General features: G+C 32.8%; 1 protein-coding gene across 4 annotated transcripts; it reads right to left on the bottom strand.

Annotated features, from left to right (window-relative positions):
- Nucleotides 1-999: 999 nt before the first annotated feature.
- Nucleotides 1000-18300, bottom strand: LOC132725427 (TNF receptor-associated factor 6-like; the record flags this gene model as incomplete). Of its 4 annotated transcripts, none has more annotated exon segments than XM_060710556.1 (5): nucleotides 1000-1161; nucleotides 1548-1704; nucleotides 5311-5479; nucleotides 6340-6868; nucleotides 18046-18300. In XM_060710556.1, coding segments are annotated over 4 exon segments (945 nt in total), but the record flags the coding sequence as incomplete, so codon positions are not given.
- Nucleotides 18301-19554: the final 1254 nt, after the last annotated feature.

Below are 19554 nucleotides of genomic sequence, written 5' to 3'. Positions count from 1 at the left end.
TGAAAAATACCAATTTCTCGAAAAAAATCTAAGTTCAAGGGGGACATAATTCTGGAAATAGTCTTGCTAGAGTATTTAACCTTCTCAAAAATGTTGAGTGATAATAAGAAACATATATATGAAGTTTGAAGTAGATACATTAGGAAATAAAGAAGTTATTTAAAAAAGACAACATTTTTTTCATAAAAATTCTAAGTTCAAGGGAGGTAATACTGATAATTTTTGTGCTAGAGTTGTAAACCTTGTCACATATGATGTGGTTGATGACCAGAAACTTATATTTAAAGTTTGAAGTAAACACCTTAAGAAATAAAGAACTTATAGTGAAAAAGCTGAAAAATTTAAATCAGAAATCTTGAAATTCAGGCTATTTGTTGCCATAGCAACCAGAGTTTTCAACATAGGAAGAAAAAAAAAGACGTGCATAATCTCCATACAGCCATCTATCCATATATCAAGTTTCATAAAAATATTTTCAGTACTTTTTGCGTTATCGCGGGATCCAGTTTATGTGTTCAATTTGCCATATTTTCAGGCTATTTGTTGCCATAGCAACCAGAATTTTCCACATAGGAAGAAAAAAAAAAGACGTGCATAATCTCCATACTGCCATCTATCCATATATCAAGTTTCATAAAAATATTTTCAGTACTTTTTGCGTTATCGCGGGATCCAGTTTATGTGTTCAATTTGCCATATTTTCAGGCTATTTGTTGCCATAGCAACCAGAATTTTCAACATAGGAAGAAAAAAAAGACGTGCATAATCTCCATACTGCCATCTATCCATATATCAAGTTTCATTAAAATATTTTCAGTACATTTTGCGTTATCGCGGGATCCAGTTTTGTGGACTGACGGACTGACAGACAGACGGACAGACAGACAGACAGACGGACGGAGGGTAAACCTAAAGTCCCCTCCGGTTAAACCGGTAGGGGACTAATAACTACATGGAGGATTACATAATACAAAGTAAAACTGTTAAAATCAAGTTTACCTGCTGTTTTTCTGCAACATGTTCTGATTGGCAAAGGGAGCACTTGATCATTCTCTTTGGACATTGGTTAAGAAGATGTTCTGATAATCGACCACGTAATAATATGTTGGCACATTCATTGGGACAAGGAGTTAATGAGAATACACAATTTTCTAAATGGATCTGAAAGTAAAAAAGCTTAATATCAGAAAATATAATTACATATAGGGATTTCATGACGTAACCACAATATTAAGTTAGAGATCTTGCTGAATTTTCAAGAAAACATTCTTAAAGAGGCATATTTGTGTAAGATGCAGAAACATTTTTGGATGCATTTAAGTTAATTCAAGTCATAGAAATCTATGAAATCCATAAATTGCTTGCAAGTTGAAGCACTGCATTGTAAAAAATTTTTTATACAAAATTGGAAAATAAATCATCACAATTACTGAAAACAATAAAAAAGACTTTTTAACATCATCTCACCATTAATGATCCGCTTGATGAAAACTATTGTAAACAAAAACATAATTTGATTAAAACAAAATATGAATCAAGTTGCTCACCTGTAAGTGTTTAAGAACAGTAGTCTGATCACAGCCCTTTGTATGATTGGGACATTTCACAGTTAACGCCAGGATTTCTCTTTTCGCAAAATTATCCGGGAATAATTGCCGCTCGTCAAGAGACTGATTATCCACGGGACATCTTGCCTCCGATTCCCTGAAATGTAACGCAGTAAATTTAATATGATTTGATACCAACGGTCGTGAAAAACATACCTTGAACACTGGTACTAAGAAGTCATTAATATTCATGAATATTCATGATATAAAGCTATTTGTATAGTGTATTTTTTTATGGTTATATTAAATCTCAATGGACATAAAAAACTTCTCCACAATTTTATATCCCAACATCTAGAAAATTCTTACGGTATATCAATAACAGTAAGCTGAATTACGGTATTTAATTTCTTAAACATTTCTTTTTCATCATGTGATTAACCATAATTTTTTCATCAATCAAGTATGCACTCACTAATTTTTTTTCCCCTTCAATCACAGCTGAATAAAGCTGTTTTCCCTAGCCCAAAATAGGTATATTTTCCCGTAAAAATGCCCTGTGCACATTCATCATCAAAATGGAGAAGGACAGGAAGCTGCCCTATAGATGGCTTTCGCTACATGTAACAGTATGTAGCATATGTACCATGCATGTAAAAATTGAAACGAATTTGAAAATTTTATAATATGTATTGGTAAATTTCATTTTCAGTTATTAAAATTTGTTTTCAGGTTTTCCTTCAGGCTTCTTTTCCGATTTATTGTGCTATATTTTCCATTTCAGAAAGCCACACGCACAGGTTGTTTTGAAAATTGAAAAAAATCACTGGCACAAATCTATAATAACTAAAATTTCTTAAATTGTAAAAAAGCATTTAATGCATTAGTAACCGTGATTATTCAGTAATATTTTGCAAAAAAAAAAAAAGCCTTCCATGATTTATTGTTATTAAACATTTTTTAAACTCTGATTAAACTTTCATTTTCAGTTTTAATTTTTTTTTAAACTTTGTATTCTCACCTGTAAACCATGAAGCTTTAAATATAAATCTAAAACTAACAGAAATTTATTCAAATCAAAATAATTGATCAGTCTATGACTGCAAATACACGTATATGACAAAATTAAAGTTCAAAATAAAACTTCAAATTACCGTAACACAATAAGATAACCTATTTAAATGGAATGAACCTATTTAATGTTAGGTATTAAATTATTAATCTAGGTCTTCTTGGAAAGGAATGAATATATGATAAATGAACTAATGGCCTGTACATTGACTATAACTCGAGTTACTACCAACAATGCACATTAAATATCTATAAGTATAAATATCTATAAGTATGTTGAGGGTATCAGAGCATAATCAGAACATGTGTAATTTTAAACTACTGATATCTTTCAAGAAATAAGGTGATATTCCTAGAAAAACTAAATTTACCTTATTAAGTTATTTCAGAACCAGTGACTGTATAACTATAATTATTAAAATATAAGTTTTTAAAGCAGCATGCCTCCAGATTCACGCTAATTTTTATCACAATTTTGAAAATGTATTTAACAGTAAAATATTGTCAAGTGAACAAAGAAAGTAATTTTCACCTTGCAAACGGCACTTACAATCCACATATGTTACAAAAAGAGGTCAAAATATGCAAAAAAACAGCTTTAGTCACACAATAGAAATATGGTGATAAAAACTGAAAAATCAGTTGATGATTGCATATAACAGGTTAGTTGTTAATGGAATCTTGAAATTTTTTAAAAATCTTAATACAAGTTTTATTTTATTGAAATATTTTGGCTCATCTGTAGGCATGCAGCTTTAAAGATCAACCTACTGTTATAAGAATATAGAATTAAAGTTCTTGACATAAACAACAATATAACATATACCATATGCATTAAATTTTGACAGGTTTTACCCTAACCAACCTAAATATCTTAAAAGGACTTGCCCATACTTCAATCCGGACCAATCAATTCATCATTTTAAGGGGAAAATTAAAAAAATATATATACTGTCTGAATAGGGAACAGTGTAGAACATGATCAGACGTCATGGCAACTTAGTACTGGTTGGTTAACCCATTACCAGATAAATACGCCTTTCTACGCCTTTTTTATCCCCCCCATTTTTTGTTGTCTCAAATGGTGAAAAAATGCCTTATTTAGGCCCCCAACACTTGTTTTTGTTTGAGAAATGTTGTTTAAAAAAGTGACCACTTTTTTGGCGCCGCCCCCTATCCAAAAGATACATCAGGGGGTTGCCAGAAGGGGGATGTGCCCCCCTCATCCCTAAGAAGATTTTGGACTTGTGAGAGGCTTAAAATGACCCCAGGTTAAATCATAAGGTAATGTGTAACCAGAGCTGAAAAGCCTTTTACTCTATCTCAATCCATCGAGAAGTTGAAATCAATTTTGATGGGAAAAATCAACACAAAATAGTGATATTTGGCAATTTTGAGATGTCCCCTTGTTGCCATGGTAACAGGAAATTTAAGACTGAGCATGTTGTTACAAAGGCAATGGTCCAGTCAACATTTGTGCCAAGTTTGATTAGTATTGAAGCAGTTTTTATAGTTTTATAGCAATTTGAACTTGTAAAACAGGAGACTTTTCAATGAAAACAGTCATTTTTCACAAAATGCTCATGCGGAAATGGGTTAAAGGAAAAATTTTGAGAGTGTTTCTTTAAAGCTTAAAGGTTTTTTCATAATTAAACTAAGATAAATTCTGTCATTGTTTGCATTTAATATATCTATTAGTACAATTATAGAAATATGAAACCACTAAATATTGAATATCATGAATATCGTTTACTAGGACAAGGCTGAACAAAATTGCTTTTTTCTTGTAAAAAAATATTTAATGTAACTGAATATTTCAAATGAATACTTCTAACATCAAAATCATATTCTTTTTAACAAACTTACTTTGATCTGGTCTAAATTAAAGTAAATTTGTGGAAATCAAAATAATTTTTTAAAAAATCAATGTAAATTTGTAGGGTACAAGAATTTTTTCATTCATAATAAATATTGTCATTCATAATAAATATAAAATTCTAACAGAGACATAAAATATTATAGATAAGAGAGATTATAGGCAACTTCCTAGACAGTTAAGATATCACATGTGATTGCTAAATTTAAAACTTGTAGCAAGTAAAACTTTTTTACCAGATATCAAAATCAGTAAAATAATACATTTTTTGAAACCTTATACATTTGTCTACTATATGGCTACAGGTAAAAACATGACATCATTTTGAATGGAAGAGAACTTTTGTTACAAAATTATGTATATGACGAAAAACTGGCTCAGTGGGTATAAGTAAGTAAGTAACGACTTTATTTAATGAGGCTAACACATTCAGTTTCCCGATCTTCCATGCGTGCCTCAAGGTATGTTCTGTTAGGTTGTTTTATTGAAAGGCATAGGAAGTTACTGATGTTTTAACATGCAGCAATTGATTTGATAGGCATGATTGTGTAATATTTCAATGGAGTATACAGGAGCTGCTTATCTCTGATAAACAAACAAACATATAAATAGGTAATGACTTGGCGAAAACATAAGACAGTGGAGATTCTATGACAATTTAATCCAACTAAGGAATGTCGTGAAATACATCTCAAAATACATCTCAAATAGAAAATGAGTTGAGAAATAAGCAAATGTATGCCTCAAATGAGCGCAATATGCCATCAACAAAAAAACTTTATACTTTAAAACTTTTTTTACAGAAGCACAAGTTACCTGAGCCATTTAAGAATACAAGCACGGCAAAATCGATGTCCACACTCTGTCTGCATGGGTTCACGCAAGACAAGTAAACATATAGGACAGTCATATTTCTCCGAACGCTGGGGTACAAACACTAGATCCCACCCTTCTTCATTTTCGAAGATCTGCCCGTAATCACAACCTGATAAAAAGAAAGATTTAGTGTCAATGTTTATACACAATCTTCATATTAAAGGAACTCCACTGAGGTCCAAAGGCCTAAAAACATAAAATTTGGATTTCTTACACAGATCAACTGGGACACTTAAAACCAAAATATATGCAAAAGATTATTAAGAAATGCATTCTGAAATTAATTGAAAATTGTATTTTTTGATATTTTCAATCTATTTGAGTTGCAACGCTTTTCATTTTGGCATCATTTTTCACGATTGGAATAATTATTCTGAAAAAAAGGAGTGAGCGAAGGATCTGAAATTTTGCACACAAATTATTTGTTTAAACGTACATCAAATGGAACGTAAATCTTGAAAAATTATTTTCAGTCCCTTTAAAAGCACCAAATAATTGCATTATTTCATGAAAGTTTGTCTCTTGCCACATAAAATAATAATTCTATCTAAAACTTTCAAAATGACAATATTTTATGTTTTTGTTTTCTTTTTCTAGTAATGTTTAATGCCCTTTCGGCCACTCAGACTTATGTTTAAGTCATGCCAGAAAACTGCTTCCTTCCTGGGTATCTTATACAATGATGGCTACTGCGTAGATTAGAGAGGCTGAGTGAGAATTACATTTACAATTTGGGATTTGAACCCGTGAATGTACCAATTAGAGAAAAAGAAATCATTTACTTTTGAGTTTTTAATAAAATATTTAAAACTGGAACAATTTTCAACATGTTTTAAACCAACAGATAATGGATATAATTATATACATATGTATTTTTTTTTTTTTTTTTTTTTGTGAATTTCTTTTTGTCAGATCTACAAACCAACCCTCACATAGATATTTATTATACTATATGACATCAATACCTACCTCCACTGCTGTTACTACTGTTGCTACAGCTACTGTCACGGCTACCAGCAGTTGTATTCTGAAACAGTCCAGTGTTTGGAGCAGACGACACTCCAGTGTTTGGCAACAATGAAGCATTCCCTCCAGGTATGCCTCTTAAAGGCCATGAAGTATTTGGCCCCAGTGGTAGACTTCTACTTGCTACATGACCACTACCAGACTCTGTTGCTTGACTGTTACTTGGTAAATAAAGACTTCCGGACAAAATTGATGCACCCCAAGTGGTCGATGAATTAGTCAAGCCAACTGGAGGATTGGTAATGCTACCACTACCAAGTGGAGCAGATCTTGACATATGAACACTTAGCTGGTTAGGATTAGTTGTCAGTGAAGGATTCGAACCGGTTGGACCGGTTCCATCCTGACCCGTATTAGGAGGTAGATGTGGGTATGAGGCACGGCCACCTTGATTCGCCATCAGCTAATGTTTGTAATCAGCTGCCATTGTTATATTCTTCCAATTCATAATGATATGTAATAGTTTCATCACCTGCAAATAGATTTAAATATTCATATTAAAATAGAAGTATTAATGATTTTGACATGGTTTTCATTATAAAGTTAACAGATTGGAGATTCATATCATCAGTTGAAATGATGTTAAAATTGTTTGTGTTTTTAGCCTGTAAATTAAAATGCCCCGCTTGACCCGTGGCCAAATTAAATGTTTTAGTAAACCCTGTATGTAATGACCAGGTAAATATATCTTACTTCCATACAGAGGATACAAAATTTTAATTTAAGTGCACCCTCTCAACAAAGTGCCTCTATACAGCAATAATTTATATCATATGTTCCCAATGGAACACCCCACAACAAATTTCATTTCTATAGGGCAACACCTAAGCAACACCGGATTACAACAAACAAAATTTTTTAACTCCTAAAATGTGTTGCTCTACAGAGTATACAACAACAACTGACCAAGTGAATTCATGGGACATGTTTTATTTTTTTCAAAAATTCTCTTTACAACTACGCAACTGATAAAATTAAACTACTTAAAGAACAGAATGAGGGAAATCACCTACATTTTACTATGTACTTCAAATGAATTAAAACATGCTTATATCAACCTGTAACACACAAATTATACAGACACACATAATAATGCAAGTCACAGCACATAAAATCATAGAAGAACACATTAATAATGCACAAAATAAATAAATAACTAATTTTCAAATTTTTTTTTCCCTTAATAGTGTGATTACATACAACAAAAATACTCTAATCAAAAGTTATTACCATCTAACAATATATACATACTTTCAATTGCTTGTGAACTCGATTTAACATTACTAATATAATATAATTATGACAGTTGGTAAAATTCTTGCAGGCTGTGTAAGCAGGGGCCTTTACTTTTTTTCCAAGAAAGTGAAAATATAAATAATTTCCATGAATATTTTATAGTCCATAATAATATGCCACAACATATTTATTGTCCATATTATATGCCACAACACACTTCTGACAATCTAGCAAAAAAAAAAAATGTTGGTGCATGCCCCAAAACTCCCTAGAAGTCCCCCAATTTTAGTCCAAGCTATGCCTTTGAATGAGAAAACATATGCAAGTAATCCTACCTGACAAATATAAAATAAACTCCATTTTACTTTTATTTCTGAAATATCAAAATTAGTAGAATTCCTAAAATAATTATTTAAGAGAGAGAGAGAGAGGTAATAATAACCCAATGCTATGTAATAAAACCTTTAAAATCCTGTTCATACATAAATTAACCCCAACTAGAACAGGAAGTTTAAATGCTGATCATTCTTCCATTATCTTTTTTTGTTAATTCATTCAATAAGTAAAGACACAAAAATATAGGTTTAAATTACAAAAGCCTTTAGATATATGTGTATAGTATACTCTTTGACCAATCAGATGCCTCTAACAAAAATTTTTTTGTTGAGAAAATCGATTCTGTTACGAAACATAACAAATATTAACCAATAACATTCCCAAAACTGCATAATGAACTAGTCTAGCTTTAAAATTTGTAACGTGATTTCGTTAACAATAGGGATACTGATGTGAAAATGTTAAAGATAAGCAGCCAAAAGTACAGTCTGACTGAAAACTCAATTATTTTTCATCATCTCCAAGTTCAGACGGAAGAAAAGTATGAGGTTCAATTGAGTACACATGCACTAAGCCTGCGTAAGATTGCCCAATCAGCGATTTTACAGAGATGGATTGGCTAGCTAGTTAGGAAGTGTGTCATTAAAATATTACTGTTTACAGATTGATGATATATTTGATCAATGGATATTGAAACTTCCTCATTCCTGGTTAAAGTACACTGTTATTAAAAAATTATAAAGATAACAATTGATTTTTTTAACCGTTATCCAGCTTCCATTTTTGGAACTGTCCATTATCAATATTTATCACACACCCGTGCCGATTTTGCGACTCTGTAAAAATGGTATTGCACGGCCGTGCATATATTTTGACGTGATGTCATTAGCTTTATACAAACATAGTGTAAAGTCGCGCTAAATGTTAGCGTTATACTATAGGCGCGTCAATGAAAAATGACTCTTATTTCACTTTAAACGGTCTTTATTTTGGGTATGTGATAAACAGAATATTAAATTTGTGTAAGTTCATTACTTAATTTATTGCACTCGTTGACTAAAATAATATTATGCTCGCCAGAGGCTCGCATAATATAATTTTATTCAACTCGTGCAATAAATTCAGTATTGAACTTACACTCATTCAATATCCTCTATTGGGGATATCAAGATGAAAATTTGAAGTTGGTCGGCCAGTTGTATAGGGCCTGGTCAGACTGCATGGATGTGCAAACTTCCCTGACCCTAAATTGGTAGCAAAAACCAGTTTTAAAGTACACAGTCATTAAAATAAGTATCCAAATAACAATTAAACGTTACAAAAAGTTGTAGCCTAAGTACCGGTATTTCCTGTTTTGTTTTAACTTGTATTTTTTTGTAACCATACCTCTTATATATACTTCACAAACAATTACATGATGCACTACTGTTTGTAAACTTTTTATTATCCAATGATAGGTTGCAGATGACAATAACGTTAACAGCTTCCTGTTTTAATAAATGCATATCACATGCTTTTTTCAAACTCTGTTTACACTACTTATGCGGCTGAAGAATCGTGGTAGCAACCAATCAACACTTGCGATGGGATTAAACATTAAAGGAACTCCACTGAGGTGCAAAAGCATAAAAAACATAAAATTTCATTTTTATTTACATAGTTAACCTGAGGCATTTAAAACACAAAGAATGCAAAAAATAATTAAGAAATATACTCATTGTGTTATTGTGCTATTCTTTGCCTGATTTGAGTGAAAAATGTTGCAACACTTCTCAATTTGGGGTCATTTTGCACAATAAAAATAGTTATTCTGGAAAAATAGTGCAGGAACAATCTGAAATTTAGCACACAAGCTATTGATCTAGACCTGATTCAAATGGAGCAATAATTACAAAAAAAAATATTTCCAGTACCGTCATGTCAAAAAAGCTCAGTGGAGTCCCTTTTACTGGCTCTTAAATTTTAAAAAGCTCATAAAATGAATGATGGGAAAATGCAAAACATTAAGCTTTTGTTGTATAAATATTCAACTCATAACTAAAGCCTTAGGTATACATGACAATTCAGTGCTGAGTAACACAATCACCAACTTGAGGAACTGTGGTTTATTTGGCATTAAACCACAATATTTTTTTTCATATACATAAGCAAATACATTGTTACATTCAGGAAGTTTCAATAATAAGATTTCCTCTATATGTAAGTTATTATTAGATGCCTCAAGTTGGATTTCATTGCAACTGGTACATATATATGTACATGTAGGTCACACATGTTTATTGTTGTGTTTTTGCCCTTCAGAACTATAAAATTACAAAAGCCTGTCTTGGTTTTACAAATTTTGCGCCAGATCATATCATATTAAATTTCTTTCTTTCAATTTGAAATATGTACCCTGCAGAGCAAGTGTAATGGATATGTCCAGCTTGTGATTTAAAAATATCCACTGCTTGTTTATGGTAATTTGATATCTATAAAAGAATTTTTTTATGGTTTTACAGGGCACCAGCACAGTTAAGGTCATATGGCGCCGAAACCGGAAAGATGGTTTTGCTAATCTCCGGTGTTACAAACTAAATGCAACATCAGGAGTCAAAACCACTTCACGTGCTTGAGCTAAGAGATGCACATACTCCAATAACAAGAACCCATTTAGATGCCTCTTATGATCATGCAGGGTTAGACAGCGGCTGCAATTCTGACAATTCTGCAAGTTTCAAACCCTTCAGGGCAAGCCATATTTGTTTCCTTGAGCAAGAAACATTACACTCATTGTTCAGTATGGTAGGTTCCAGGAACAGACCATGATCAGAGTCACAGATTTGCAGGCTACTTATCACATGGGAAGATTCAGTCATCGACAACAGGCTTTGGTATTGTATTATTATAATAACAAGAGGGCCATGATGGCCCTAAGGTCGCTCACCTGTATATAGCCCCCCGGAGCAGGGCCAGTTTAAACCCCAGGGCTTTTATTTGAACAAACTTGGAACACCCATTAGAAGATGTTTCATGAGTTTCATAAGTATTTACTACACACATATAATGAAAAACAATGACCTCCTTCTTTCCACCCCCCCCCACCGGCAGGGCCAATTTTAACCCAAGGGATTTTATTTGAACAAACTTGGTAGACACCCATAAGAAGATGTTTCATGCTAAACATCTAAGCTCTAGCTCATTGGGTTTTTTAAAAGAAGATTTTTTAAGTTTTTACTATACACATATAGTTAAAAACAATGACACCCCTGGGGCGGGGCCAGTTTTGACCCCAGGGCTTTTATTTGAACAAAATTTGTAGACACTTACTAGAAGATGTTTCATACTTAATATCTAAACCCTAGCTATTTGGTTTTTTTCAAAGAAGATTTTAAGTTTTTGCTATACACAAATAAGGAAAATCAATGACCCCCCGGGCGGGGCCAATTTTGACCCCAGGGCTTTTATTTGAACAAACTTGGTAGACACCCATTAGAACATGTTTCATGCTAAATATCTTAGCTCTAGCTCTTTGGGTTCTTTAAAAGAAGATTTTTTAAGTTTTTACTATATACATAAAGGGAAAATCAATGACCCCCTTGGGCGGAGCCAATTTTGACCCCAGGGCTTTTATTTGAACAAACTTGGTAGACACTTACTAGACAATGTTTCATGCCAAATATCTAAGCTCTAGCTCTTTGGGTTTTTTAAAAGAAGATATTTTAAGTTTTTTCTTTCGGTTGCCATGGCAACCAGAGTTCTGCATGGAATTAAATTCTTTGAACAATTTTTAAAGGTGACCACCAAAGGAACATTCCTGTGAAGTTTGGATGAAATTGGCTTAATGGTTTATGAGGAGATGTCGTTTAAAGTAAAAGTTTACGGACGGACACCGGACGGACGCCGGACGAAAAGCGATCACAAAAGCTCACCCTGTCACTTTGTGACAGGTGAGCTAAAAATTCATCACAGAACTCAAAGCCTTGTTGTCTGTTATATCTTATTTGCCAGTGTCAGGACATTTGTCAAGTCTTAAAAGATTTCAGTACACATGCACTTTGAGTACCCAAGCTTGATGCTATGGATCATAACAGATGTTGTAATTTTTGTGGCATTTTATGATCAAACTAAATCAAAACCAATTCTGCCATTTTAATATCAAATTTTGTTTTCCTTGCTCTTAAGGGATTTCCCTTATCAGAAATTTAAGTGTTTAAAACTTCTTTTTAGTCAAAATCAGTAAAAAAGTAAATGTTTCGTATTTATGTTGAGCAGCTTAACTAATCAAAGCATATCTTGCTACATTTATGCAATGAGATTTACCTTGTCCAATATTATTTTAAGGGGTTTCAGCATTTTATGCGCTAAAATTAAACAGACTCAGCTACGGTTTTTTTGGCATGACGGGACTGGAAATCTTTTTTCCAAGATTTGCTAACATTTTGATATAGGTCTGAACCATTTAAATGTGTATTTATTTTCAGATCATTCTCTCACCCAGATTTCCAGTAAGTTCAATTTTATTGTGCAAAAAGACCTAAAAATGAGAATAGTTGCAAAACTTTTCACTCATCTCCGGCTAAGAAACAAAAAAAAAACATTTTAAATTCAGTACATTTAGTATATTTCTTTAGTATCCCTATCAGATTTTTCCATTTCCAGTACTTCACTTGGTCTATGTAAAAACTTCAAATTTTATATTTTTAGGCTTTTTGACCTCAGTGGAGTTCGTTTAACAATACAGTATCTGTTAAGAATACAAAAATTTAAACTGGCTGCCCTGAATTTATTCATGTATGAAGTTATAGACCTAAAGTTATAGCTGTTACTGTTCAAAGAGTCAACCGCCCACATCATAATAAAGAGATAAAATATCTGTTATTAATTTAGCTACTTGTCATGTCTTTGAGATGATTTTTTTCTTCTAAATCTCATATATTGATTGTATATTATACTGAGAACTTGACTTATGGTGAAATCATATGACAAGAAAATTAATAATTGTCCCTATTTTTCCCCATAAAATATGTTGGGCATAAAAACATAAAGCTCTAATTAGGTCAGTGGAAAAAATCCATTTTTTTAATTCTTGTATTTTTAAAAGATAATGAATATAGGCCTTAATGTTATCATTTAATAAGTAAAATATGGACAATGTTTTGATGAGAAACAAGAGTGAAGTGCAATACATTTTCATCAAAAAAAGTCATGTCTATAATTTGATCAATTTGTATATATTTCAGCAAAATATTATTGCATCAATATACTCTAGAAAAAGCTATGCCAGAGCATTGTTTTTCTCAAATGCTGATTAATAAGTTTGTTTGCTTAACTATAACAGAGGGTTAATGCACCATTGTGTGCATTAAAGCAGCATGCCTCCAGATTCATGCTAATTTTCATGAAAATTTTGAAAATGTGTTTAAAAGTGTTATTTAGTGAAATAACCAAAAGGAAGCAATTAACACATTATCAGTGGCACTTACAACCCACTTAAATTACTAAAAAAGAGGACAAAATATGCAACAAACAAAAAAATAGCCTTTCCGAACTGCGTTAGTAATGCAGTAGAAATATAGTTATAAATACTGAAAAATCAGTCTTTAATCGCATATAACATGTAAATAATTTACTTGAACCTTGAATATTTTTACTTTTCCTAAAATCTTAGTACATTTTTTTCAAGTTTGATTTTATTGAAATATTTTCGCTGATCTGGAGGCATGCAGCTTTAATGTCTGCAGAAGCATGAGGATGTGTTTAAAGCCAGAGCGTACCTTAAAAGTCTAAGTGCTTTTTGCAGACGTTAATGCACAACAAGAGCACCGCTAGGCGGAGCATTATATGCCCGAAAGTACCCCTTTTTTTAGTGAGGAAGACATGGGAATTAAATACAGTATGACCTCCTTCAAAAAGCAATCCTCCTTTATAGCTGAAGAACATTCATGTATATATACAGTTGCTGTTTTGAAAGCACCACCATCAAGTTGTTATCTTGTAAGTAAAAATGCTACAACGGATGGACACCAAGACGTCAGGGGTATAAAGCTGTAAATCCTATAAAATTTTACAGCTGTAGTTCGATTAATACTTGAGTTATTGAGCGAAAACTGTTTCCAGTTTAAAGGTGATAGTAATCCCTTGATCTTTGACCTTGTGACCCCAAAATCAATAGGGGTCTTCTACCCAATATGAACAATCATCCTATGAAGTTTGAATACTGTGGGTCAAATGGAACTTAAGTTATGCTTCAGAAACCATTTTACGTATTTAGCTAATAGTGACCTTGACCTTTAACCTTGTGACCCCAAAATCATTAGGGTTCTTTTACCCAATATGGACAATCATCCTATGAAGTTTGAATACTGTAGGCCAAATGGAACTTAAGTTATGCTCCGGAAACAATTTTCAGTATTTAGCTAATAGTGACCTTGACCTTTAACCTTGTGACCCCAAAATCAATAGGGGTCTTCTACCCAATATGGGCAATCACCCTATGAAGTTTGAATACTGTGGGCCAAATGGAACTTAAGTTATGCTCCGGAAACCATTTTCAGTATTAAGCTAATAGTGACCTTGACCTTTGACCTTGTGACCCCAAAATCAATAGGGGTCTTCTACTTAATATATGCAATCACCCTATGAAGTTTGAATACTGTGGGTCAAATGGAACTTAAGTTATGCTCCGGAAACCATTTTCAGTATTAAGCTAATAGTGACCTTGACCTTTGACCTTGTGACCCCAAAATCAATAGGGGTCTTCTACCCAATATGGGCAATCATCCTATGAAGTTTGAATACTGTGGGTCAAATGGAACTTAAGTTATGCTCCGGAAACCATTTTCAGTATTTAGCCAATAGTGACCTTGACCTTTGACCTTGTGACCCCAAAATCAATAGGGGTCTTCTACCCAATATGGACAATCATCCTATGAAGTTTGAATACTGTGGGTCAAATGGAACTTAAGTTATGCTCCGGAAACCATTTTCAGTATTTAGCCAATAGTGACCTTGACCTTTGACCTTGTGACCCCAAAATCATTAGGGTTCTTTTACCCAATATGGACAATCATCCTATGAAGTTTGAATACTGTAGGCCAAATGGAACTTAAGTTATGCTCCGGAAACCAAATTGCTAACAGACGGACGGACGGACGGACGGACGGACAGACGGACGCCAGGGGGTATAACATAATATGCCCGAAATTCTTTCGGGCATATAAAAAGGTGCATCAGCATTATTCTTGCATAAAAGTATTCAACTACATTGTAATTTGGTAATTCAGCATTTTATTATTTGTTTTTTGTATAAGGGAAACCTGTTTTATCATGTCACTTACACACATTTTATAATATGGTAAAAAGTAAATGATCAGTTCGGAATTATTGATATTAAATTAAAGCTGGTATAAAAAAAGTTTAAATAGAAATATAATGTTATGGAGGCATACACTCAATTTCCTCTAGGCAAGCTTATATTTAATTTAAAAAAAAAACAGCAACAAAAACAAAACAAACCCACACCATCAATGAAATGTTGAACTAGGCTCTTTGTTTTCAAATTTTATACCCAAATTAATGATTTCCATGCCAGTGAACTTATCTCCCTTTTAAGATAACGCAATTACCTGAGTAAATAAATAACCTCCCTATCATACAAGGAAGTGAAATTTTTCTGTCTTGTTAAACAATCTTTCAACAGTTGTAAGTTCGAAATGTTTAGCAGAATGATTTTATCTAGATAGACATGAGCGATCATGCAATATTTTCTCCATTTCCTGAAGTGTTAATGAATGAATACAATCCTTTGTTCCATGACATGTTCTTATTTTTGCTTTGGGATTGTGATCTTTAGACTTCTCTTTTTTACATAATGTTGCATTTGAAAATTTTCCGCTTCGTTTTGTTTTTGAAAATGACAAATACTTTGCTATTGAGAATATAATTATGAAATTTCAAAAGATAAAAGCTGGTGTCAACTATAATATGCACCTAAATGAAATGAAAGTTTAAGTGCAGTGCCTGTTTAAATTTACTTTTGAAAAGTGCATATTTATATATATTAAGCAAAGCATTCATCCTTGAAACTCATTTTTTATAGTTGAAAACTGGACAATCTTGACAAAGTCCTAAAATCAATGAGTACAATTTATACAATTTAAACATATTTAATGCTTGGATGACAATAAGCCGTCATCAGGTCTTTGTCTATATACTTTAACCCTTTCCCCCATGAGCATATTGTGAAAAATGGCCGTTTTCACTGAAAAGCCTCCTGTTACAAGTTCAAACTGCTATGAAACTATGAAAAATGCTTCAATACTAATCAAACTTGGCACAAATTTTGACAACATGCTCAGTCCTAAATTTCCTGTTACCATGGCAACGAGGGGTCATCTCAAAATTGCCAAAAATCACTATTTTGCCTCGATTTTTTCAATCAAAATTTATTTCAAAGTGCTGCAACTTCTCAAGGGATTGAGATAGAGTCAAAGGCTTTTCAGAGTTGGTTACACGTTACATTGTGATCAACCTGGGGCCATTTTTAGCCTCCCACAAGTCCAAAATTTTCTTGGCGATGAGGGGGACTCCGCTCCCCTTTAAACCCCACCTAACAGAAGGGGGCACATTCCCCTTCTGGCAAACCCCTGATGTATCCTTTGGATGGGGGGCGGCGCCAAAAAAGGGCTCATTTTTTTAAGCAACATTTCTCAAACGAAAACATGTGTTTGGGGCCCAAATAGGACATTTTTTCACTATTTGAGGCCTAAAAAAGGGGGGGGGGGGGTCGAAAGTGCGTGGTTTCGTGTATATATGAGGTAAAGGGTTAAAAAAAAAAAAATAATATAATATAATATAATAAAAAATAATAATTTGGCATAAATGTGATGTGTGTTGTGCATAGGGTCAGGTCTCCAGTTTAGAGGTGAAGGTCATACATATATAGTGAACATGATGATAGTGAATAGATTGGTTGTTTTTCTTGTGTGCATAGCTTTGACATTCATGGATGGACTTTAAAATAAAAATGCATAAATATTCTGCTTATTAAGATGATATGCAATGAACAAAATTTAGCTCAGCAGTCCAATGGTGAAGTTCATACATGTACTTGAAGGTCAAAAGTCATGATATGATAGTGCAATGATAGTCATGGCCAGTCAATCTCTTTTTTGTCATTCAGTGACAGATTTTGTAATATTTTGGCTTAAATAAAAGTTTCGTTTAAACAATTTGTGATAAATTTGAAGCTTAGAGATCAAGGTCATGCTGGGACTTATAGGGTTTATAATTTCATAAAAGTACATCAATGGTTATATCCAGTCATCAATGAATGGATTTTGAATTAACTAGGCTTACTTCTGTGGAACATTAAGAAAACAGGTCACATGCAAATCACTGAAATATTGAGTCAAGTGTTTGAAAACTTGAATGTCAAAATAATACATTGATGGTTGTGTCTCATTCATTCATGGATGCTTTTTTTAAATAATTGGGCTCAAAGAGAATATGAAAACATATTTGTTTATGTTTCTATACTCTTGTAACACTCTTTATTTTTATGGTAACCATGCTTTAATGCAAGTCAAAGGACATGGTTCCTCTACTAGGCCCTGCTTGGGGGCTCCATTGACAGATCTTGTTTTCTTTATTTTCTTTGATTTTGGCATTTTGACACAAAAAAAACAGCTGACATAATATTGGAATTTGAACGTCTTGATAGTGAATTTTGTGTCAGGTAAGCTACAATGTCAAAGTAATAAACATAATAATGATAAACATGATCAATGTATATTAATTAAAATTCATATTGATATTGATAGGGTGATTATTTAAGGCGAAATTTGTTATAAATTAAAATATTTTGTGTGGCAGTGTGGTTGAGTAGTAAATGTGTCGGGCTAGCATTGAGCACTTTCTGCGTGGGGCTCACACCCAGTCAGGGCCAACCAGTGGTTTCCTTTAAAGCAGGAAACTTTAATTTCTTTAACGTTTATTACTAGTTGGCTACAGAAACGTACTCGAGGAACTTATAAGCTCGTAGTTTCCTACACAATAAAATTTCTAAAAATAAATTCTATATAGCATTTGAATTACCTTGTTAATTATCCATACACATTTTAGCTCACTCGCGAAATCTAATGTCAAAACAGTCAAAATGTGTTAAATAAGAGTCTCTTGTATTAGTTTTCAAGAACTGTTTTTCCTCCGAGTTTTGGATTACATATCGGTTTTAAAATATTTCTTTTTTTTTGCACGAATACGTTCAAGGAAGAATAAATTGTAAACAAAAATGTGAATCAGGAAGAGATTTTAGCTTGAACTCGGTTGACTTATTTCGATCAGTCGAATACGCAAACGGGAACCAGAACTTTGGGGATTACCCAAAATTATTTTTTATCCAATCGCATCAAGCGCAAAAACTGCGATACAAATATACTCTGCAGGCAGAATCAGTCCTACGCATAAACCCTTCCAGCCTGCTGAATCTCAGTAAGGGCTTATCAGCTAGTAAATCACTATTAACTGTATATCTCCCATTAACACGTCCACTGAGTTGAGAGTCTTGTCATCATTAATTGGTCCTCTGTGTTCTTATCTAACGTTGAAGGATCAAATTTCTGAAGATACACTCACTTTTTATCGATGTTTTGTTCTCTGGGTATGCGGCCCAAGTGAATTGTGAACTTTAGCAATTATTGAATTATTTGTAAATATACTTAATATCACTAATAAATTTTAGCTACTAAATGAATTATATGTTGGGATATACCTTTATAAGTGATATTCATCTTCTTAATTAATAAACTTTCATAGTTAAGTGTCACTGTTACTCATGTTACTCATCCCCCCCCCCCCCCAAAAAAAAATAACGCTAAAAAACAAAAGCAAAAAAAAAACATTGTATTTTTTTACTGCAAAGTGCAAGACTGTTAACTAAGTGACCAAGGTAAGTGATATTTTTATTATAAGCTCGACTATAAAGTATATGGAGAGCTGTCCTACTCACCTTGGTTTGTAAGTGGACGTCAGCGTACATACTTTAAATTAATGCCTATAGATGTGCAGTAAATATTTTATCCCTAACTTTTTTATTAGCTCATCTGAGGACAATGTCCGTGCGTCAAAAATTCATTTAAACAACTTCTACTCCTAAACCACTTAGCCAAATTTGTTAAAACTTTGCAGGAGTGTACCTTGCATAAAGCTCTACCAAAGGTGTTCAAAGAATAAAATCCCATGCAGAACTTTGATTGCCATAGCAACCAAAAAAAATATATAAACCTTTCTTTTAAAAAATCCAAAGAGCTAGAGCTTAGATATTTGGCATGAAACATCTTATACTGAGTGTCTATCAAGTTTATTCCGATCAAAGCCCTGGGATAAAAATTGGCCCGCCCAAAGGGTCATTAATTTTCATTATACATCTGTATGTACACATGTATATCTTATCATCATACACATCATGCGATAAGGTCTTAAACTAAAAAAAGTATTTACAGAACAATTTCCCTTTGAACATATAATTTTCCATAAAATAATGTTATTTTTTACTCTATGCTTCATTTCATCATAAGGGATTGACCTAAATTTTCAAATATGTGT

Source organism: Ruditapes philippinarum, unplaced genomic scaffold (genome assembly GCF_026571515.1).
Source record: "Ruditapes philippinarum isolate M1 unplaced genomic scaffold, ASM2657151v2 ctg3593_1_1_1_1, whole genome shotgun sequence".
In the NCBI taxonomy this organism is placed as follows: domain Eukaryota; kingdom Metazoa; phylum Mollusca; class Bivalvia; order Venerida; family Veneridae; genus Ruditapes; species Ruditapes philippinarum.
The sequence above is the reverse complement of the archived record's forward strand: the minus strand, read 5'-3'. Positions and strand labels throughout refer to the sequence as shown.